The sequence below is a fragment of the Meleagris gallopavo genome, chromosome 1, assembly GCF_000146605.3.
Source record: "Meleagris gallopavo isolate NT-WF06-2002-E0010 breed Aviagen turkey brand Nicholas breeding stock chromosome 1, Turkey_5.1, whole genome shotgun sequence".
NCBI lineage: Eukaryota > Metazoa > Chordata > Aves > Galliformes > Phasianidae > Meleagris > Meleagris gallopavo.
The window spans coordinates 53,100,601-53,125,279 of NC_015011.2; the positions used below are offsets into that span (position 1 = coordinate 53,100,601).

At 42.4% G+C, this 24,679-nt stretch overlaps 1 protein-coding gene across 2 annotated transcripts in view; it reads left to right on the top strand.

Annotated features, from left to right (window-relative positions):
* The first annotated feature begins 12,947 nt into the window (after window positions 1-12,947).
* Window positions 12,948-24,679, top strand: part of CREB3L2 (cAMP responsive element binding protein 3 like 2) — a 39,654-nt gene continuing 27,922 nt past the window's right edge. The window contains exon 1 of one of the 2 annotated variants that reach the window (XM_010713243.3): window positions 12,948-13,190. In XM_010713243.3, the coding sequence (XP_010711545.2) occupies window positions 13,061-13,190 (130 nt within the window). In that variant the 5' untranslated portion in view covers window positions 12,948-13,060. The remainder of the gene's footprint in view (window positions 13,191-24,679) is intronic. The other variant, XM_019615487.2, reaches the window with a different exon arrangement.

Consider the following 24,679-nt stretch of genomic DNA (forward strand, 5'->3'; position numbering starts at 1 on the left):
TTCCTCCTTGCCTTTTTGGAAGTAGAGGATTTGAGTGTAGCAGCTGCATTTGCAGTGAGCATGGAGAAAATGCATTCCTCCTTCACGGCCTTCTGTCATCTGAAGTCCCTTAAGTCCATGTGCTCTGGGTTGTGTGCTGGACACAGACTTAACGCAGTGAGTGCGTTATGTGGCTCCTTCTGCCACTTCTCTCCCAGTCTCAGGTCTTTTTTGAGATCTCTCCTTGTAATTGGCTGACCTATCACAAGAGCAGGACTTGGGGCTTTTTGCTGGCAACAGATTTTTTACCTTTGGCTTTATTTAAAACATGTTGCTTGTTTATGGCTGCTTAACAAGTAATCTGTCAGGTTTTGTGACCTGACCTTCTTATTATACACTGCTCCTCCTGATGCTGCATTATCTGCAAACCAGTGGAGGTGACTTCTCCTCTCAGGTCACTGATAAAATAGCAGAGTCTGGGGCCAAGGCCTGATCCCTGTGGGATCAGCTGATCCACTGAAAACATGTGGTGCAATCTGCTAGTTTATGTTTCACATCTAAAGATTTCTTATTTATTTATCTCACTGAATGCATCTTGTTGACTTCATTTCTGGCTTTGTCTTCTATAGTACCAACCCTTACAAGAGAGAAGGTGTATCAAGCTCATGAGATTATTAGAAAAATAGATAACATTTGAAAAACTGAATTTTCAGTGTGGAATTATAAGCATAAATTAGATTTCTCTCCCTTTTGGTCTCAAATTCTAACTACTCCCTTCCCTTCTCCATCTCTTCCCTTATTAAGGAATGAACAGCGGGTAGGTTAACTTGCTGTTACTTTGGCTGCCTTGTTTGCACTTAAATATTTTTGTATTTTTTCCAGACCAACAGTATTGTTTCTTACTGAAAATAGTTTCAAGAGCTCCTTAGCAGCTCTGTTCAGACTTTTCAGATGGAGATTTTCTAAGCCTGCTAATTAAAATGACTGGCTTTGAGTAGCTCTTGTTTTTATATTCTCCTTAGTTGTTGTTGGGTTGGAAATCAGTTCATTACCATCCTGTGGGATGGCTGTATCATCTGTTATTTCTCATATAAAGAGCAGTAATTCAGAACCGCCCCCTCCCAGGGGTGTTCAATTAAACATTTTGGTCCCCTTCCTTCCCCCCACACAGCTTGAGACAAGAACTTGCCTGGTATATAATTAACATTCTTCTAGGTCCTAATGAGCTCCGAAGTGATCTTGTTCCCCTCTGAGTTATATTTTCTGTTAACTCTTTCTTGGTTTCCAGATTTATGTTAACTCTCATTAATTTTTACTTTCTTCAAGTATAATAAATATGTAACACATTTGACAGATGCTTTAATTTCCATGGTAGGTGGGATTGTTTGCCTAGCATGGCTTTCTCTTTACCTGCTGTGCTGAGCTGGCAGGATTTGTTCTTGTTGTTCGTTTTTTATTTTTTCAGGTGTAAAGTGAAGTGGTCATAAAAGATTTGCCGTCCACATAGAATTATAGAAAAGCTCAGGTTGGAAGGGACCTCATAGATCATCTAGTCCCATCTTGATGCTTTCTTATTTAAGGACAAGTGCCCCTGCTCTCTTTGAGGAGAGCATGGAGGTAGCTGGGTGCCTGTGGGTGCTGTGAGTATTCCTTATAGCTGTTACGGTATCCTCAAGAGTAGAGGTGGGGATCTACCCTCCGAGGGCTCTGTCCGAGTGCTTCTTTGGGAGGAGAAGCTACTAAACAAACTGTTCCACCAGTCCCTATATCTCTGGAAAGCATAGAGAGCTAAACTTAAACTTTTCTGTTATGTTTTTAAGACCTTATGTTAGGATGCAGATGTTTCCATCTACCGCTATTTCGAGGCCTGAACCTTGATTCAGTAGCACTCGTTTGTTTTGTTTTTAATGAAGTTGACTGAAGTAATGTTTTCTGGCTCTCTGACAAAAGAATTGTCGTAGGAAATTGGAATACTGGCTCTAAAGTGTGGAATGCCTTAAAATAATTTGTCTAGACGAATGCTATGCATGCTTTTCAGTGTATATTTATTTTATCTCATTCACATCCTGTTTCCTTTCTCTCTACAGCTTTCAAGTTTCAAAACAACTAGTCTGCCTTTGGCACAGGCAATAGCAGGCGACCCCCACTGCTCTTGTGGTGACATAATACGAAATGCATTTCTTCTCAGAGGAAGGGTGCTGAAGTACCAGCATTGGTAAAGGCACTGGTCCACACAAAATGAGGTGCCGAAACTATTTTTGTGAATTCCTTTGTGGTTTTCTGCAGAAGTATGGCTGTGCCTGTGCAGCAGGGGTGTCTTGTACCTCTATCTCATGGTGAAAAGGAGGCTCCAGGGAGATGTCGTTGTGGCCTTCCAGTACCTGAAGAGAGCTTATAAGCAGGAAGGGGAGTGACTTTTTACACTGTCTGATAGTGACAGAACAAGGAGCAATGGCTTTAAACTAAAAGAGGAGAAATTTGGGTTAGATTATAGGAAGAAATTATTTACTCAGAGAGTGTGAGGCACTGACAAAAGCTGACCAGAGAGGTTGTGGATGCACTGTCCCTGGAGGCATTCAAGGCCAAGTTGGATGGGGTTCTAGGCAGTTGAATCCATGACAGGAATTGGAACTGGATGAACTTTAAGGTCCCTTCCAACCTAAGCCATTCTATGATTTTATAATTCTATGATTCTATGTATTCCATGCATAGAATGTCACCAGAGTCATCTTCAGAACATCAGGCATTTTCTGTGGGATGGGTTTGGGCGGAGCTGGCTGCTTCAGTGCAGCACCAGATTCATGGCTTCAGCACAAAATAGGAATGATTTTCCAAGCCATTGTCTTCACAGGTACCATTGCTCTGCCTTCTTAGCCTTCTGGAGCAATAGCTGATTGGGCACAGGGTACAGCAGCAAGCTGAAAGAATTTTGACAATTTTGAAAGGGAAAGCTTTGACTATTCTTGTTGTTGGATCCATACAGAGCTGATATGTTGCCCCAGTGTTTGGTCTTAGGTCAAGTTTGTGGTAGTGTGAGAGGTACATCAGATCAAAACACAAGATGTTTCTATTGAAAGGAAGCATAGGACTTGCTTACTGATAAGGGGTTCTTTAATCTGGTGGTTTGTTCCACTGTCTGGCTAGATCACATGTAGGAGTGAAACATGACATCAAACTGACTGTTTTAGTGCACGTACTTAACATGTCGTGCTCAGTGATAGCAACAAAGAACACAAAGTCCTGCCAGCGTTGTTTCTCTTTCTGCCTGATAGTAGATATCTGTCTGATAGAGGAGCAGCATTTTCTGTGGGGCAGGGTCTAAACCCCATGGTGACTGAGGTCACTGCTAGCCCAAGGCTGCTGATCCTTGAGCTCTGAATCAGGCAGAGGACTTCATCTTCCAGGTAAGGTGATGTGGCCTATGGATTTCTTCACATTGCAAAGCCACACTGTTGTTGTTTTTCCTTACCCAGTGATCAGGCACCTGCTTTTTGAGTTCATGGAAGGGTTATAGGTGTGCGGTGTTTTTTTATTTTTAAAGCATTACACGCATCTGTAATATTAACCATTATGGTCTATGAGCATTAGGTAGCGTTTTATAAAAACTAAGTCATGTTTTTCCTAATCAACTCTGGGGGGCCTGCGTTTGGAGGCTTGAGAAAAGAGTCTGACTCTTCCAAAATTGAGAGCACTTAAATATTTAGGAGTTTCATTTTGTGTCCTTTCTTTTCCAGCTTCAACTTAAAACACGCAAACAAAAAAACCACACCCCACACTCCTGATGTAAAAGACTTGTAAAACAGAACCTAGGAACTCTATAATGAAATCATAGAATCACAGAATGGCTTGAGTTGGAAGGGACCTCAAAAATCGTCTGCTGTCGCAGACAGGGTTGCAAACCACTAAATCAGGCACTGGATCAGGTTACTCAAGGCTCCATTCAATGTGGCCTTGAACACCTCTAAGAATGGGGCATCCACAGCCTCTCTGGGCAATCTATTCAAGCACCTCATCACCCTCTCAGAGAAAACTTCCCCCCAGTATCTAATCTAAACCTCTCCTCTTTTAGTTTAAAACCATCCCCCTATATCCTATAATTACCTGCCCATGTGGACAGTTGATTTCCCACCTGTTTACTAGCTTCTTTTTAGTACTGGAAGGCCATAATGAGGTCTCTGCAGAGCCATCTCTTCTCCAAGCTAAACAAGCCCAACTTCCTCAGTCTGTCTTTTGTAGGAGAGGTGCTCCAACCCTCTGATCATCTTCATGGCCCTCCTCTGGACCTGAAATAAAACACTCAATCTCCCCTTAAGCTGCCCAGTATCAATAGTAAAGCTGTACTTGTTTTATAACAACCAGGCAACTTTTAATTTAAGAGCTGTATTTTGATGGATGGCATGTAGGTCATCAGCCAGTGCTAGGAAAATGAAGGAATGATAATCTCAGTGAGCTGAAATGCTGCCATTAAACTTTGCAGCCACTGAAGAAAGTTCTTGAAGATGAAAATAGCGATTTTTATTTTAAATGTTAAGTGTCCTATCAGTCACGAGTGGCAAGACAGAGCATGCAGTGAGCTCTGCTGATGGAGCAGAAGTTGTTCTTTCCTACCTACACTTTTCAGACTAATTTAAGATCCTCCTTTGAAAGATACTGGTTTGGTCCTTAGGGAGGAGGCTGTTGCGAACATTTTCCACTTGAAAAAAAGGGAGCTGGAGAGCATCTGTGTTCTGCAGGAGGCCCTCTGCAGTGAGGGGAACCTAGTCAAGGAGTTCTGATGTGGCCCTGCTCTAACAGTGTCTCGGTGCAGTGTGCCCGCTAGGGCGGTTCTATTTGTGAGGCTGGGCCCATGGCCCAAGGCTGGCAACTTCAGGTGTTGCTCAATAAATGGGAATGGTAAAGAGACCTTGTGGGGTGAGCAGACAATAAAATGCTTTTAGGGCAGTTTTCATAGAGCCATAGAATGGCTTTAGTGGGAATGGACCTGAAAGATCACAGAGCTCCATTCCCGATGCTATTGACAGGGTTGCCTGTCTCCAGCTCAGGCTGCCCAGGGCCCCATCCAACCTGGCATTGGGGGCCTCCAGCCATGGGGCACCCACAGCTTCTCTGAGCAACTTGAGCCCTTTACAAAGGGCTTATTTGTGCCCTTCAAGAAGTGTTGCTTTCACCTGAGGACTTGGACAAGTTTACTTTGTTTTATTCCCTTCCCATTCCTCTGGTGAAGGAAGGTCATAAATGAAACTAAGTGCAGCATGCCCAAACATTGTGAAATACTGCTATAATGTTAAGGTCTCTCTGCATACATTCAAGAAGGAAGCAGAATAACTGCTTTCTTTCAAAAGTGGCAATAAATTAAGCCAGCTGTGCAATGACAACATGCATTATCCCCACTGCCTAGCTCTTAGGCAGCTAATGAGACCTTAAGTGCCCACTGGTGAACAGTAAAATTTGTAAACAAAGGCTTCAACTTGTCTGAAGGCTTTCTTTCACTGCTTTTTCTGCTTTCTGGCTAAACACTGGATCGTTGCCCAGTAGACACTATTTAGATGTAAAACTTGCAGTAAATGCCAGTTTCTTCCAGAGAGCCAGTAGGTATCCCAGTCCTGGGGCATAACCCAGCAGATTTGCATTAGCTCACAGCAAGCATTTTTGATTTGGCATTGTATACATGGAATGTAGCTGGGGAGAAGAAAGAACAAAAACAACAGCTAAGTCTGTTTCTTTCTTTGCTAGATGGTTTAAAAAAACTAACAGTTATCTTTAATTATCTTGCCTGGATGCCAAATCCATCAGAGATCCCAGTGACTAAAGTTTGGCAGCTGAACTCTGTCTAGGTGAGTCACACTACTTGGAGATGCTGATACTTTGCTGCTGCTCCTGGCATTTTAGGGGCTCGTGAAAGGCACCTGGTGGTCAGGCTTGCTCACAGCCTCCAAAGTCACTCATGATAAAGAGTTGGTGACCATACTGCTCACAGATGGAGAGAAGGCCGTTGGGAAAAAACAGGAGAATTTTGGTGTCCTGCTGGTAGTTCTGCTGCTCAAACTGGCAGCCTGAGGACTGTCTTATGGGTGATACAAATGGAATGCACAGCAATGAACCTGGTGTAAGAGGAGTTAAAAAGACAAAAAACAAAACTTTGAAAACAAAACAAAGAAACAAACAAAAACAAACAAACAAAGAAACAACATCAACAAGTAAAAAAACAGCAACCTAAAAATGAAAGAAGAGCCAACCTTAGTGGCTGAAACAGAAGAATGAAAACAGCTGACCTGAGGCCATAATCCAGCCACTTGCTCGCAACATGGAATTGGGAATGTTTTTGAGGTCTCAGCCCGGGACCCAACCAGGGAGCTGCCCTGAAGGGCTCCCAGCTGGCTGACGTACTTCCCTGCTGTGCTGATCCTAGTGACTCACTCCTCTCAGACATGAGTTCCTATGGGGAAAGGAAATAGCAAAACATGCACCCGGCCTGTTGGAAAGCGAGTCTGGATCCAAGAATTGTGCACTGGGGGAAGGGCAGGGGAGTGTGAGAAGGATTTTCCTATTTTAAATGACTCCCAAGAGGCCTATGCTAGGAATGAGCAATAGCATCCTTTTCTCTGCCTGCAAACGTTGGGTTTAGGAGACACTGAACTCCTGGATTGCTCACCCTTGCCTTTTTTTTTTCAACCTCTGTTTACTCATAGTTACTATAGAGTTTAATTTTGTTTTTCATTTCCTCTTCAGATCCCACATTCTTTGGAGAAGGAATGGTTAAAGAAAGCTAAAGAATATTTTGAAGCAAGGGAAAGCAAAGGAATTTATATGCTTCTTGAAAAATCCCCCATTAGTTGAAAATAAATATGCTGCTTCTTTGCTGGTTGTGGGTTGGAAATACTTGAGTGTTTGCAATGGGAGTGTATGCACGCATGTGTGCATAATGGGCTAGATTATAAGATTTGCTCAGCATGAACTTCAGCATTTCCAGCTGTGTAACCTGAGCAAGTTGGGAAGATGTACAGATTTAATTACCATGCAAATCCATTAGCTCTGAATTTCCTGGCATTTGTTTTGCTGATGACACAACCTGAATGCTATTCACTTAGTGGATTTTTTTAATCCATCCAATTTTGGGGGGTGATTAAACTGAGTAATTGCTGGTGTGAGACTCCAAATGATCATATCTGCTGTTATGGTGGATCTCTATGCTGTTTTCAAATACCAATTTCATATTACCGTTCATATTCTCCTGCAAATGAGGCAATTTTAGTGTAATTAATAACCAGACAGTTAAAAAAATGTAGTAAAGTAATTGACAAATTATTCCTCTGTGCCTTAGTTTTGATTTTTTTTTGCACTGTAGAAGATGCACAACTAAAGATGTGAGATCCGTTCTGTTTGTCCACACCAGGTGCATAAGCCAGAATAGTGCCAATCTCCACTTTTATCAGTGTATTTTAGGTGTGACCTGGGGGACTGTTTACATTCCTCAGTCTCCTTGGTCTATTCTGTTTCCTATATGCAACACGTTTTTCCTGCCATCAGAAAGCTCTTCCAGCTGTTCTGCTCCTCAGTCAGGCTAAGAGGGAGGATCTCTGTGTCTCATTTAAGAATAAGCAATTAGATGTGCCTGCAGTTGCATGCTCATTAATATTCACAATGGCCTGTTCAAGAGGCCTTCTGGCAACCGAGGTTTTGTACAGTTCGTGGGTTGTTGGATGATTTTTTCTCAAATATGTACTGCCAAATGTAGTTGCTTTCTCTTTTTCCTTTTTCTTCTCCCCCAAATTAACACATACAAAAGGTAAGCACCCTGGTATCAAGTTGTATAGGGTGCAGATACCTGCTTTTCCACTCAGTTTCCCTGTGGGGATGCTGGGGAAGATTGATCTTGACTCTCTTTCAGCCCCTATCTTTGGAATCAGTATTCTGTAAAAATACTGTGCTGCTGCCAGGTTGTCCTTCGTTTCTCATCCTTGTAAGAGCATTGGAGCAGTAGCTTGGATCTGTGCCTCAAACCAGTGATGTATCAAAGCATCCTATGCCAGTAGGTGAGCTCTTCTGTTCCCTGAAGGGCACGTGGGAATGAATAGTGGAGGTGAGGCTCTTGGGAGCTCTATCATTAGCCCTTCTCAGAGCTGACAGGGCTGTGTACTATGTGATTCAATCTGTGCCTGAGTTTGGAGAAGAATGAGGGTTGGCCAGCTTCCCTGCTGCAAATGTAAAAAATTACAGAAGAGGAAGAATTTGAGGGATGTGATGTGCCTGAAAGCCTGCAGAGTTTTTGCCTGAATCTGTGTGACAGTGAACTGATGCACAAGTGCCAGTGAGGGCTGAGTATAGTTCTCTTGGTCCTTTGGAAGCTGAGGGAGCTTTTCAGTATGTGTCCTTGGGTTTGGGTGTGCAGGAATTCATGGACTTCTCTCCTGCATCATCATTAGTAGGGCTACATGTGCAGTCCTCCATGAGCAGTGTCTAGGCATGGTTCTTTAGCTGCAAAGAGCAGATTTCTGCTTCAGGTCCTTATCATAAAATCCCAGGATGGCTTGGGTTGGAAAGGACCTTAAAGCCCAACAGTTCTAACCCCCTGCCATGGGCAGGGCTGCCACCCATCAGCTCAGGCTGCCCAGGGACCCATCCAACCTGTCTTGAGCACCACTGCCTCACTACCCTCTGACTAAAGACTTTCTTCCTAATGAGTAGATGCTGCACTTGCACGCTTAAGCAGAACTGTGTATGATGCATTTTATGGCTCTTGCATTATAACCAAGTTTAGAGCTGAGCCTGCTGAGAGTGAAAAGCGTGTATGTGCCATCTTTAACGACTGGCACTTTGCCTGGGTGCCCTAGAGTTTGAATCCTTGTGTTAGCAGCTGTGGACCTCCTTGGATACCATATAAGTAGAAGCCTGTGAAATGTTTGTTTGGTTGCTTGAAAAGGAGATGGTATCTCCATGTAGCCTCTCTTCCTGATGTTTGATGCTACTAACTAGAAATGGTTCTTTCTATATTTTATCTCCTGTGTACCTTTGATTTATACAAACCACAAGAGAGCGAATGAAGAAACGATTCCCTATTTTCCATGTTAACTTACAGTGAGAGAGGAAACCAGAGATGAGGACAAATTCATGCCTGGGGTGCACCCTGGCACAGTGCGTGTAGGCCAGCATGCTGCGAGATTCCTGAAGGGTGGGCTTTGGTTGTAGCCCTGCAGGAAGCGCGTAGGCCTCCTAGTGGGTGTAGTGTGTTTTACAGGCTCACCAAAGCATGCTACTTGTTTAATAATGTAATTAAGGAGTATCACTTAGGGCTATCGATTTCACTGCTTTTCTTAGTGAGTCCTTTGAAAGACAGTTTTCTGTTTCAGTCTTAGTTCTGATAACATGACAGCTTGAGATAACCAGCACTCTCTGGTCTGACTTCAGGCTGGAGAAGTGAGCACTCCTATGGAAGGAGCCAAACCTGAGTCTCTGTTTCACTTCAGAGCTGTCCATTTGAGCAGAGAAGAAAAAAAACTTTTCCCGTAGGCAGAAATGGAGAAAAGGGGCTTTGTCTGGCAGGAACAGTAATGCTGTGAGAGCTGCAGCCTGCGGCTCACTTGGGCTGCGGCCAAATATGACTTGCTAAAAGCCATCCAAAATCCACCATGCGCCCGGATGCAGGAACCCTCCTCTGTTTGCTTACTGTGGGGATGATATCTGTAGGTGTTTTGTGTTCCCCTAAAGCACCTGGCTTATAAGCGAGAGTAAATGTCCCAACAGATTGGCAGAGAAACTCCATGGAGCTGCAACTCTCTCCCTGCAAGCATGAGCCCTGGTGTTTTGCTTGTTTGTAAAGTATTCTGGGAGAAGGGGAAGATAAGGCTATATCTGTCCTAATGGCTTTTTACAGAAATTCAAATCCCAACTAAACACATATTTTTGCTATGTAGAGAGAACTACTTATTAATTCAAATACACTCCTTATACAAATGTCTGTAACTAGTGCTGTCGCTGGCAGTGGGGTGTGAGGGTATAGAATCATAGAATCATTATTAAGGTTGGAAAGAGCAATAAGATCATCTAGTCCAACCATCAGCCCATGGTTGTGGCTGGTATGGGTATGACTAGTCTAGATCATGTCCTGAAGTGCCACATCCACGCATTTCACAAACATCTCCAGGGATGGTGAGTCCACCACCTCCCTGGGCAGCCTGTGCCACTGCAGCACCAATAACGGGGTGGCCAGGAGCTGCAACAGAGCACTATTTTATTAAAAAAGAAAGCCATTGCCAACAACAACAAAAAACCAAAACCCACATTTTTGATGTAAGTACTCTTTTTTCTTTTTTTCAAGATAAACTGTGTTGGGGAAAGATGCCAAATTGAATGCCACAGACAAAGAATTCCTTTCTTTTTTAACCAAATAGATATTGAGTTTCTGGCAGTCTTCTTAGCTTCCTCTCTAATTTGCCCTTTCCTCCTCTGGAGTGCAGAGGTGATTGCTGCAATATCAGCATGGAGGGCTGTTCTGTGGATGTTCTGCTCTGGAAGTTGCTGCTGACCACTGTGGTGTATGCGGAAATGGTGGGAGGGATGGAGGATGTGCCTTGAGAAGGCAGAAAGGAACAGTTTAAGTGTGGGTGGGAACTGCGAGGAGGCTGATGTCTCACTGCTCCCTGAAAGCTGTAGCTGTTGCTCAAATGCCTTTTTGAAACCTTTAATCAAATGGAGTTGCTTTCAATAGACTACTGCTTTCTTAAGGAAAAAAAAAAGCAAGCTTCATGTGTTCGTTGTGGTAGAGATGTGTGTAACATACAAAATATTCCTGTATCTCGAGCAGTATTATTTTCTCTAATCATTGAGAAGTCCAGACCCTGAAGCTGTATCTCTTAGTGGAATCCAGCAGCTGTGTGATCTGGCCTGTCACACTCCTTCAGGACTTCTGTGTTCAAAGTTACGTAGCAGACTTTAAAAATAAGATGGAAACACAACAACAAAATTAGAGAACCATTTTAAGAATAGATAGAGCATTTATTTGCTGTCAGATGGTTCTGCTGTAAATGCACTCCATTTTTCCCATGCAGCTTGCTGCTCGTCAGCTTTGCAGATGCAGCAGAAAAACAAAGCACGTATGTTGAGGAACATGTTGGACTCCCTTCCCTGCCCCAAGGCCCTCTTTCTGTCTGGTTTTGGGAAGTTGAACGTTTATTTCCTTTGCTGCTTTTCCTGAAGTGGTGTTAGGAAAATTCCCCATTCAAAAGGAAAGTAACCTAACTTTACTTCTTCCATTTGGTTAAAGTTATTTACATAGCAATTGATACAAATTTCTTCCGTATTGAAACAGTATTATGCAGGAATCTTTATGTGAATTTGCTAAAGATAGCCATGTAGCCCATGATCATTTTGTCTTTCAGCTGTGTATTGAAACCAGCGTACAAATACTGAAGCAGTCATGTTGTAGCTTGTGCTAATAGGGAAGTGTGGTTTATGCATTTAGCAGATGAGAAGCAGCTCTAGTTGTGAGAGCTACTGAATCCTTGGGTATTGAAACTAAAACAAGGTTTTTGAAAGTGGTCATGACCCCCTTGCTGAGTCATTTCAGAGTTAGTTTAGTTGTTTTATCATTCCCAGCAAGTTAATATGAAACTACAAATCCATTTTGCCATTTGTAAATGCTTTATTTTAGCTAGCTTGCTGTTTGAGCATAGTTAACTGTGTTCCTCTGTTTACTGCCGTATGTTTAGTAAATATTTGCTTTAGTGCCTGTCAGAATTGACTGAAGGCTTACGAATTTTGAAAGAAGTCCCAGTTAGTACTGGTGAACATTTGGAGGAGGGGCTGTGTCTCTTTGGATGCTTGGTGGGCTCTATAAGAGCCACCCGAGCTCGGCATATTCTAGCACCAGGCTTTGAGGCCACAAGTGTTGCTGTGGTGTAAAGGGCATGTGAGGAGTGTAAGCACACTGCTTCTCTTGTGGAATCATACAGTATGGACTAGTTTGATTCTTAATTTACCCTACAGGAAGCCAGATCTTGAATTTCACTGTTTGTTTCTGCAGGAGAGAGCAAGATGAAGGGCCAAGATCAGTGCTGCCTGCAAAAACAGAGCAAATCAAGCAGACTTAGACTTTCGTAGGACCAGCCCCAGTTGACAAAGACTCCTATATGAGATGGTAGATAATGCCTGATTGTTTAGAAAAGCTCGTTACGATTCATTGCACAAATATTTTTGTACCAAAATAGATTTCTCTGTGTGTAAAACAAGGAGGAATGGTTTCTTGCAGTACAGTTTCTTCTGTAGTCTTCTGATACTTGAAATGAAAACAAGAACAGCTGCAGTCTCTTTGGATATTCCTGGGAACTGCACTGGGCTCTCTAGGAAGTAGATTGGAAGATTTAGTTTCTGCTTGTTTTGAATAAGAAACAAGCACAAGGTTATCCAAGTGCACGTAGACATAGAATTCGTTGCTAGTGTAATAGGTAAACTGGTAATTAGCAGTGGCTGCCAGGAGCTCCACTTGTAGGGCCTAGAAGATGAATGTTGCTAGAATGCCGTGTCTGGAGTAGATGTATAAATTACCCAGGAATTCCACTGTATAGAAAATGAATTGCCTGGGGACATGTGGACTCTTTGCTGGATTGGGGTGTATGTTCTGTGCAACTAGAATTGTCGCATGTGGTGGCAGACAATATGAGCTTGAGTTGTTTCCTTTCTCTTCTCTGTGCTTCTGTGACCACCCAGGTGTTCTATTCCACGCATGGCACATCCTAACAATAAATCCTTCAGGGTGCATAAGGAGTCCCTCTAGGGAAAGAAAGGAGGCTGCCTCAGGACATGGCTGCTGTGCTTCTATTTTCTGTTTTCATTGTGAGTTAATCATAAACTCTTCTGTTTTCACTGGAACAGGGCTGGTAGTTCCTGCTGCTGACTGGCACGGTTGCCTGCTGCAGATACTGGGATTGTTCTGATCAATACTGTTCTGTTGTTGGCATGACAGGCAAGGAGACAACTTTTTCCCTTTTTATCTCCACAGCACTTCACAGAGTTCCTGGATGAGTTCTCACCAGATGTCCTAGGCCAGCTCTTGAACGATCCCTTCTTGTCTGAGAAGAATGAAGTGATGGAGGTGGAACTGTCTCCAGCATCCCCAGCGCCACTCATCCAGGCAGAGCACAGCTACTCCTTGTGTGGGGATTCTCGGCCCCAGTCACCGCTGACCCACATCTCGACTGATGACAACTTTAATGAAGGTAATACTGCCTTGTGCGAAATCAGTGTTGGCCTACTTGTCCTTGTTTGCTTGCCACGATGATGGAGTAATGGAATGTTCCTGGTGGGGTAGCAGTGCATTAAAGGTGCATATGAATCTTCCGTGCTAATTGAAATATCTACAATGAAGTTACAGATGGGATTGGTTTGATTTCAGTCTGCGGGCATTGTGAATCAAGCAATTGGTCCATAGAGAGGGAAATTGTGCTCAGCAGAAATTACTACCTTTGCACTGTATAGCATCAAAACTAAGTGTTCATCCAAAAGAAATGGGAGAAGGTCCAGAAATAGACTTGTTTCCATGTATCTGAATCTTTTGTTGTTTAAGATTACTGGAGATCAATAAGTCAAATGAATCAAATGAAGACCACCTTGACATTTGGGTGCTGTACAATGTAATGTGTAAGGAAAGGGTGCGATGGAGTTTCAGTCTTCAGGAGAAGAGGCAGAGGGGAAGTCTTATTGTGGTCTCCAGCTCTCTGATGCATGGATGCAGAGGAGACAGATCTGGACTCCTCCCACAGATGCACAGCGATAGCACAAGAAGTAATGATACAGGTTGCAAGAAGGGAAATTCCACTCGGATGTTAAGAAAACCTTTTTCACTAGCATGTCAAACACTTGAACATAGATGATGTCATCATCTATGGAGGTATTCAAAGTTGAGGAAGAAAAAGCCCTGAGCAACCTTACCTGAGCTGCCTGAGCAAGGGGCTGATCTCTAGAGGTCCCTTCTAACCTACGCCACTTCAGGTTTATTAAAAAAAGAGCAAATAAAAAAACCTCTTTAAACTATAGTTATGTTCAGTAGTGGAACTTTCTAGTATTCCAAAATGAAAATCAGCTGCTTTTATTTGTGTTTTTTAAATATGTGTATAGGAATGAAACTTCATGTGTGTTGGCCTTTAAACCTGTCTTGTGAAGTCCTGTAACCTGTCAACCTATCTTGTGAAGTCCTGTTTCTTTTTTCCTTTTCTTTTTCCTTTTTTCTCTTTCTCTTTTTCTTTTTCTTTGTCTTTGTCTTTGTCTTTTTCTTCTTCTTTTTCTTTTTCTTTTTTACTTCTAAGAGAAGAGGTGGGAAATAGTGGTACACAGGATACAAGGAACACCACCAGCATTTTTTAGCAGCTATGTTTAATTCAGCAGTTACAAACATCTGGAGGGAAAAAAGGGAAATGCAGGAATAGTGGGAGGACAGGATCCAACCTGCTTGTTCTGGTGTTTAAGTGCCTACTAGCAAGAAGGGGAGTTCAAAAGCTAGTGGAGAAGCAAGGCCATGCATAACTGGCAACTCATAGACAGACTTTCACTCCTAATAATGTATGTGTGCTCAGCATTAGCTTTACAGTGAAATGAAGTAGAGTACTAAACCACTTTGTAATAAAAGGGAGAGATCAGTACTTACGTCTAAGCATTAACAAGCAAAATTGTTTAGGAAGATCCATCAAGACATCAGTTTTCATACGCTGACAGTTTTGTAGTCCAAAGCACTCTCTTAAAACAAGGTGTGGCCTGTTAGTGATTTCACAAATGTGGCTGCGTTTCAAAGAGGACAATACATAAAACCTGAGAGAAGGCTTTTTGAAGCGAGATGAGGTTTTTAAAAATCATTTGGGAACATTGTCTACATAAAGCCTTGCCTTTCTATATATCCAAACTGGTTTATGTGACTATCTTTAAATTAATACTCAAAGGAAATGACAGATACTTTTACTGTGACAGGAGAAGAAGCACAAGAAACTTCATAAAGCAAACTTCCCTAGAAGTTAATAGAAGCTCCAAACTAGGCTAAATGTGAGGGGAGTTTCCTTTGGGGAAAAATCCTTAAGAAATTCATACTGCTGAGCCTACTGGGTAATTAGTAGAGCTCTGGTCAAATGATATTTTAAAAAGCCAAGAAACGTTAACAAGTGAGTTTAAAAATAGAAAATGAATGGAAAGCATTTCATCTTCTGCTCATTCTGCAGTGTTTCGTAAGAGAGGAGGAGGAGGTGGAGGAGTTGTTCCTGATGTTTGGGATTTTATTTAATCTTTACCCTGGAATCACTCTCACGACCTCTCCTGACTCTGTGAGAAGGGGAGAGGGAGACTTTGCAGGTGGCAGTACTGCAAGACTTGGTGCTGAAGATTGAGACCATCTGCACTGTTAGATGGTGGAGGTACACAGTGCTCTTGGCAACACTGGTGAACTCCAGTTCTCTTGGCAAAGGGGCTAGTGTAAAGAATAGACAAAAAAGTCACCAAATAACTACCCTACTGGGTAGACTGCTGAACTCTTGCTGCAATTGAAGTCAACAGTGGGATATTTCTTCTTACAAGTCTCTTTTAGACCTTTGTGATTGTCCTAGCAGTGAGCATTGGTGTCCTGTTCCCCAGAGTGTGCAACAGTGCTAACCCTTCTTGTAAGTGGGAGCTTATGGACAAAGAGGAGAAAAGAGAACGACAAGAGGAAGGAGGAGATGTTCTAGGGCTAGGCTCCTAGAACACTAGCCTGTCTGACTAGGTAATATGTACTTGAAAAAGGCATCAGTTATGGTCCTTACTGGGATTGTCATTCCAGTAGGCGTTCTGTTAACATGACCTGGAGCTGCCAGCTCCTTTCCACAAAGGTAACTTCTTAAGTGCAGTGTGCTTGGGTATATTTAGATGCCAGCTGGCTTACAGTGTGTCTGTTCTAACTCAGTGCATTTTAATTATGTGAGGCCAATCTGTTGCTCAGCCCTTGGGTGCCACCTGAGAGCTGCAAGTGGCTGTGGAGCCCCATAGTGATCCAGCCTTCAGGTAGAATGGAAGTAAGATGTCCCCACAGAGGGTGACGGATGGTTGGCTTAGTTTTGTTCCGCGTGGATCTGGTGTCCTTGCCTGCCTGACTTTAAAAATAGTCTTTAAATATGACGTCTGTTTCCATGGCAATGGGTGCATTGCAGATAGCAGTGGTGGCTGTACATTCCAGCCCAGCCAAAGCTGGAGGCTCCTGTGGGAGCAGCACTTTGGGGTAGCTGGAGCAGTGTCCCAATGGGAAATCTTGCCTAAAGAGTTTAAAAACAGCAACAACAACAGCATTGGAAGTGTAAAGCCAGGCAAGTGTGTTCAGATCTAGGTTCAACTCTTTTGAGGAGTCCTGTTGACTGCAAAGTGAAAGTGAATATGAATATCCATAAGAGCAGGATCCCAACGCCAGTTTTTCCTAAGTTATTTATTCCAATTTCAGTGTATTTAGATTATTTCTGTAGATTTACGTGGAAGACCTTTTCTGAACACTTGCAGTTGTTAATAATGTGCACTCTCTGAAAGCATCAGTCCCTAGATCTTTAGTTTATGAATGCACTGACAAGTGTAACCACTTTAAAGCAGATGTGTGCAAGATGTCTGGTATGTATTTTTTTTTTCCTTCCCAAGAATCTATTATTATATTCAATTTTGCATAAACTTTTAAGACTAGAGATATTTGAGAGAGGTTTATAGGTTTGGGCTGCTTGCTTGCAGCTGGCTAACTGTACACTTGTATTTGCTGGAGCTGGAGAATAAGGATCCTGGCCTGGGAATGGATCCATGTCTTGCCATAAGAAGGGAGGCTGCATCTCAGGTACTGAGGAGCTGTACTGGTTCTGCCACTCCTTTCAGAGAAGGTTTCTGCTTTCTGTTTGTGAACTGTGGGTTTTAAGAGATAACTGCAGTGTAGCTGCAGAGAAGCATGGCGGGTTGTTGTGAAGTGGAAAAAACTTCTTGGGAAGATGTCAGGAAGCTGGGAGGGGAGGCAGAAGATAATGCTGACAGATAAGGAAGACTTCTTGGTCCCGTCAGGGATTTTAGGGCGAAGGTTTGCTTGATAGTCATAAATGGTTAGGAAAGAAAATCTGCTTTCTGTTACAGTTGGTACATGTTTCTCCACTCTTTCTGTCTCTGCATCCCTTTGGAAAGGAAGGCTGTAGTCAGCAAGCAGCAAGGGGAGCCAGGAGTTTCAGCAGACACACTGGTTAGCCTCCTGTGTGACTTGTGGTGCAAGTGTAGGGTCCATCCCCTTCCTCTCACCCCTTGCCTTGTGTGTAGTAGGCACGAACTTCTTGGAACAGCAGCTTCCCCTTGTTTTGGATGTGTGAGGTCTGTAGGTAAAAACCTACAGGGCAGGGGCTGCAGCAGCTGCATGGGGCTTACCATCCTTTGGGATCAACTGCAGCAAGTGGACAGTGTCTCAAGGTTTGCATGTGTTTGGGTTTTTGGTGAGCCTCACAGGGGTGAGAGGATGGACAGCCAACTAGTCATTTGCATGATTTTTCTCTTGAAATTGTGGACAGGTGGCTGGGTGCCTTCCTTTCCCAGTACCCTGAGGGCTCTGCTTCTGAGGCTTGTCTTGGTCCTCACCTGCCCTCCTGTTCATGCTTTCCTTCCCAGGAATGCTTTGAAGTTGCTCTTGGATTTGAAGCAGCTTGCCTTGGCTAAAGGTTTGACAGTGATTGCTGCAGAAATGGAATGTTTCTCTTTTATGTTTGCTTGCACCAAAACTCAGGCTTGCCCCAGAATATAACTTGTATTGTTATTGGGCTTTTTAAACTATTATTGAGGTTATATTTTCCTTCAGTGCACCTTTGAAGCCTGAGTTTCCTTTTAAGCTTCAGCTCCATTTCCCTGCATGTTTTAGGAAAGGGGAGGGAACCCACAAAGTTGTTTCCACTTCTCCAGTGCAGATAGCTCCACAATGACAAATCCAGTCCTTATCCTACACAGTGCTTTCTACAGGGAAATGATGCTTCTTTATGTATAGAGTCTGCATGCAGTAATCCAAGTCATATGCTATCTTTTTGCATAGAGGAACCTGCGGGCTCAAGGCTCAAGTTTGTCTTCATGCATTTTATATGCATACACATGCATAATATGTATGCATATATATGTATAACTCGTTATATTTATTATAATAGGTTTTATTTATAGAATATAATACATAAATACAGGTGATATTCATATGTGCTGTCCTATTTCTGTCTATTTTTTTCCCAGTACTAAATCAGTTTCCATCTCACTGAACTTCTCTGCTCTGACTTTGTTGAGTTCTGCTTTCTTAAAAAAAAAATATATATATCTTGTGTTTTGAAAAGGTGCTGTGAATGCCATACTAATAATTTTTGTTAGTACATACAAATGCAATTTTATGTGTTTTTTATTTTTTAATTTTTGTTTATTTATGCAGAGGAAGCCATTTGGCAATGGTAACTTGAATTTGAGCATTTTTACAAGGAATGGTAGCAGTCAGTCTTTATCAGCATCTGCAGTTTTGAAGTGTGAAAAGTTTTCTGACCTTTAATGTGTCTGAGGTCCAAAATCTCTATAGCTCACTCTGAGTCAAGCCTAAAACTTCTGCATCAGTGCATCTGAAAAATGTCAGTTCTGATTTAGAGGTGGGCATTTTGGTGATCACTTATACTTACTGTTTTAACATACAACTGTGCTTGCAGTCAGACCTTCTTTAGCTTCTAGTTCCACACGTCAGGTCTCTTTATGGCCTTTTCCCTGCTGGAGCAGAGAACCATCTGTTCTCAGAAACCTCTTTCCCCAGGTGTTGTGGGCTGTGATTAAGTTCTCTCTTGAGTTCTGCTTGGATAGAGTTTAAATGAACAGCACTTTTGTGCTGTCCCATTAGGTTATCTTCTGGACATTGAACTATTCTTGCATTTCCTTTCTAAACAAAGGAATGTGTGCAGTTCCTTTTCAAAACTCTCCACAAAGTAACCACAGGAGCCAGTTTCACAAATTACGAATATTAGGGGAATACTCCTCCCACTTCCAGTCCTGCTGTTTCTGGAACCAGTGATCTCATTCTCTTGTAGCTATACAGTTGCACTGGGAGTTCATGTTCGCTTAGTGGTTTTTCTGGGACCATTACGTCCTTTTCATGTGCCTCAAAGCCTGATTGCTGCCTTCATGTGGATGGATATGCCTTCAGAGCATCCTTGTAGGGAGAAAAATTCGGAAAGCTGAGAGAGTACTGTTAACATAGTACTTTTATGAATAATTTTTCAAAAAAGACACCAGAATCTTCTAAAGGAGAAGAAAAAAAAAAAAAAAGAGAATATTTCATAAAATCACAGAATCATTAAGGTTGGAAAAGACCACTGAGATCACCCAGTGATCTCAGCCACATCCACACGGTTCTGGAACACCTCCAGGATGGCGACTGCACCACCTCCCTGGGCAGGTTGTGCCACTGCAGCACCGCTCTTGCTGAGCAGAAGTGTTTCCTAATATCCAACCTGAACGGTCTCTGGTGCAACTTAAGGCCATTCCCTCTCATCCTATCACTGTTATGTGGAAGAAGAGGCTGGACCCCCACCTCACCACAACCTCCTTTCAGGTTACTGTAGAGAGTGATATGGTCTCTCCAGAGCCTCCTCTTCATAACAGAGAGAACAACTCCAGTTCTCTCAGCCTCCCTCCATAAGACTTGTGCTTCAGACAGCTTTGTTGCCCTTCTCTTGATACGCTCCAGCACCTCAATGTCTTTCCTGTAGCGAGAGGCCCAAAACTGAAGGCCTCTCAATGTGTGGCCTCATCAGCGCTGAGTACAGCGGGATGAATGATCAACTGACATAGTGGCAAAAGGCACAGACTGATGTGGTAAAAGCTGATCTTAAAGCAAAGGGTTATTTACTTGGAAAAGAGAGAGGAGAGTCTAGATAGCGTTGGAGGCCTAAATTCCTCTTCTTTTATGGTGGGATTTGATTCTCAGAATAGTTTCTTATAAGGCACGAGCATATCTGAAGAGCAGTGAAAGCTCTTTTGTAGAACAGCAATTTCGTGACTGGCATTGGAGTGCTTGCCGCCTCTGTTTCAGCATCTCATTCCCACATATGTTAAGGGTGATGCTATAAGAATAACATTGTTCTCCCCATAAGAATAATAAATAAGAGCAGGGAGGAGCCAGTTTAGCTATTGCTTCTTTTGCTGCTTCTGCCATGTGTTGAGATGGCTGCGTATCACTGCTCCTCATCTTTCCCCCTTCCTTCCCTTCCCTTCCCTTCCCTTCCCTTCCCTTCCCTTCCCTGAGGGGCTATGTGAGCCTGACATGAGAAGGACAAGGTGGTCCTTGAGGTAGGTCTAGACAAAGGCCAGACGTTGACCAAAATGCACGCACAGACCTGTGCTGCAAGTATGGCTCCAGCCCTGATTCAGAGTGGCTTAGGCCCTGCTCATTATACATTAATACATTCTAGCTATTTTATCTATTGCTTGGACAGTGAACTTGGAGGACGCACAGACAGCCTCTTCATTCTGCTTATATGTGTAAGGATAACCCTCAAGTACTTCCACTTGTCTTATCTGCAGGCTTGTTTCAAATGACATTCAGCATATCCATCTGTTTTTTGCGTGATTACAATCTGGCATGGTAGTTCTGGTGGCATGCTTTTTTTGTGTGTGCATGTTGAAGATAAGGTTTGGTGGTACGTACTTCATGTGACTCTGTTTGCCTAGTGATGCTGTCTTCCTTTTGACCGCAGGAAAAAGAGATCAAAATCCCTTTTTTTTTGCTGAGCACTTGCATTCTTGCCACTTAGGTGAGTGCAGGTTGGAATGTGTAGTGCATCTCTAATTTCATTTACCAAAAAATACAGAGCAAGTCACTGACTCAACTTGGCTATGCTTGCAGAACGTGGCTCTGTTAAACTCTTCAATGAACAGTGCTGAATTGAAAGTAGGGAGCAAGGGAGATCTTCTTAGTTATTTCATTAGCTCTGTTTCTCCATACATCCATCACAGAAGGTGAAATTTAGTCAATACTGGAGTTGATTTACTTTTTCTCAGGGGAGGAGTTGGTATATTAGGTGAAATTGAAAAATTCATCTTTGTAAAGTGAAGTATAATGTTGGATAGAAGTAAAATAAATAAAAAAAAGGGGGGAGAGGGGGAAGTCAAAGCCAGCTAGAAATTCTTTCTCTGTGAAATAAACTGTACAGATGAAGTAAATACTTCTGATCTTATTTTTCATTTTTATTACGCTGCTTTCTAATAGTATTCTGTGGAAAAAGGAAGAAGTAAGACATTGCAGCTCAACAGAGAAATATGAGTTATCCTAGAAAGTGGCACATGGTGTTGTTAGGAGACTAGGACTAAAAATATGTACATTTGCATATATATATATATAGCACACACATATATATATAAACAATATATAAACAATATATATGTATTTTTTAATGTGTGTATAAGTAGTACATATTAATCTTGCCATATTTTGACAAGTTCTTAACTGCCTTTTAGACAAACCTGAGGGCAAAAGTAGTTCTGTCCTCTAAGTTACCACAGCATCCAAGTAGCTGTTTTAAGAGAAGGGAGAAACCTGGCTTCTTCCTTCAGCAATGGGCGGCTACCTGAGAGCTCTGTGGGAGAGTTTTGACTGATTTTCATAGAAACGGAACCCATAAACATAGCGAAGTATGTAGGTTGCTTTATTTTGTTTTCCTTCCCCCTCCAGTTACAGGGTCCTTCATAGAAAACATTGGCAGCTGAAAGTACAAAGTTAGGAATCTGTAGAGGTGGTGTTTTGATTGCTGCACAAACACAGCCTTTTTTGGTTGTATGTGTTTTTCATCTGTGCCTAAATAGTATGTACCGACTATTGCATCAGCTGTGATGCTCAGAGGAGCTCTGATCTCCATTTTTATTGCAGACTAACATCATAATACGTGGTGGGCAGCACATAGAGAAATTAAAAGCTTGGATTTTGACGTACAGTACACCCAAGTTTTTAACTTGCACTTCCGTGTGACACACTGTTCGTAATGGATGTTAAAGGCCTTAAGCTTTCACTGAGCAAAATGTTGAATGGCCTTTTCACTTTGTGGTGTAGTGATGTGGAGAAAGGAGAGGTAAAAGGGAGAGTCTGCTTGTAGTATGCGTGCTGGATCTGACTATCATTGTCCATTTTAACAGCAGATGTTTGAACCAGGGACAGTGTTAGGGGTTTTGAAATAAAGCTGAAGGACAGAAGGGGTTTGTTTGCTACATGGGCAGTCTGTGCAAATATACATCATGTGCAGTGCTTATACTTACAGCACAGAGGGGAATACATCTTATTTTGAGCATCCTCTCCTGCTTTATTGCATACACATTTTCTATAATACTGTTGCCAGTATTGTACCTGGGACAAAGCAGGACACATGATGAGTACAGCTGGGAAAGGAAGGGTCATACTTAAAGTTTTTTGTGTCACTGTCTGAACTTGCTTTGGCATGTTGTAAGCTTCCTACCTTGTTTTGATTTTGGATTTCGTTTGTTTTAAAAGAATGTGGAAAATGCTAAATGAGTGTACAGGAAAAGTGAGACAGGCTAATGACAGAAGTGGCACATAAAAGCTTTCTAAAGAAGTATATTTTTGTTCTTGGACATGGGAGATCATAGTTTCAAGTGCCACAAACACTTGGTTGCTGTGATGAGTTGGATTTTTTGGATGCTTGGTTTAAAACTGAAGATTAACTTGCAGAAGTACTAGATGCTCATAGCTGTACCTGAACTCAGTGCATACTATGTTTTGATTAAGTGAAGTATAATAGCAGTGCTAAATCACCTGAAAAATCCAATTGCTAGTATCTCCAGTTGGTCATTTTAAATTACTAGGTACTTTGTGGCCTTAATCTCTGCATGGCTCACTTGAATTTTCAGGACCACTGTGGAAATTAATTCAGGTTGGTAAAGTATTTTGATTGTGCCCTAGGAGAGAATTAAACAGCTCTGTGGGAACTGAATTTGAATTGCATTTGGTAAAGGAGAGATGATACCGTGCATCAGGAAGCAGTGAGAATAACAAAACGTGGTAGAGCTTCTCAGCTGAGGGAGTGCTGTGCACTCTATGTGTTGGGTAAGACACAGGTTCTCAAGAGAAAGCTTTGGATCACATCATGTCATTGCTATTTTTAGATTTATGTCATATACAATGATACACTGAAATAAACCTTCATAGATGTTTCTTAATACCAGGGTGCCTTGCAAACCGTGATGTTCAGTTTACAGACTCTGTGCATGCAATTAAACAGTGCTTGAGCACTGTACATAGGATCTGGGATTTTGTAAACTATGGATTGCTTAAGTGACAGATTTCATGTGCCAAATGCTTGGTATCCATGGACTTGCTGAAATGGTTCTCATCTAGAGTCATTGCATGACAGAGCTCTGAGATTCATAGGGATTCCAGCAGCCAGGATCATTTGCTTAGCAGTGAACTTTGTTAGGATTTTCAGGCATGGGAAGAGATCTTTAACAACCAAAGTGACAATCTTTAGGATGTAGCTTTTCCTAGCCATTCAGCTAGCTAAATCTCTTGCTCGGGCTTTATTTTCTTATCCCTGAATGACATGCAACATATTTTGTCTCAACTTGGTAGTACACTGTTGCTTTATTGATATCCACCTAGAAGGGCATTTTCTCAGTCTGTTGTTTTGGTCTCTGTCTTAGTAGTTCACTTGTGTCTCCTGGATCACGTTGGATATAATGAGTACTTACCTTCAATTTCTAGACCCCAGTCATCTACTGTTTCCACAGCATGACTCACTAGGTTTAGAGAAGACCTCCTTTCTCCACTGCTGCATCTCTTGAGCCAGCCTCCATTGCCCTTTCATTTGGAGATTTCATGTGCAACTCTGCGCTTGTTCTCATCCTTCCATGTAACATTTGCCATGGCTCTTCAGACACCTCCACCAGAAATAATGATGTCTTGAAAGGTGTACCATGCCTTTAATTATTACCAGTATTTCGTAATCTGTTCAGTTTTTCCCCATGTACCTAAATTTATCTTGTTTTTTCAGTTTTCTCGAGGAGTTTTGGCAAGGACTTCTCCTTTGTTCTGCTAGATCAGGGCTTGGCAGAGCAGATAAAGCTTTTAGGAGTTGTTGTAGGAATAAACTAATAATGATTTTCAGGTAATGTCAACCAACTGTGCTCAGGAAGTGGGGAAAGGAGAGAGGGAAATGTCCTTGAAGATCAGAGGAGAGATTAGCGGTGATTTAAGAATGCATCAAAAGAAAGTGCCTCATTACACAACACCAACTGTGATAATGAATGTGTAATAAGGGCTTGGGAAAATCAGGAAGAGGGGAATGTGAAGGTGGGATTTGACCAGTGCATTGCTCCATCCCTTCTTTTCAGAGAGCTGATCATCTGGAATGACAGCTGTCACCATACTTAAAAGGCAGTGTCAAAGACCAGATAAATGCAGTTCTTCAAAGTTATCTCAGTGTTAAATGCACCGTGTTGCTATCTCTGAAAACCTGTGAGCTGGTCAGAATGGCTTTAATGCCTGGAATAACTTGGAGCAGTTAGAGCGGAGCTAAGCAGTGATGGCGGGGTGTTAGGTCAGGCAGCATGCTTAGGTCCCAGCGGAGGAGAGTGATGGGCTGACGGCCAACATCCTTGTGATGAATCCAGGGATTAGAGATGATAAATATCACAAAGCAAAGTCTTAGAGGCTGTGCCCTGTTTCCCCGGG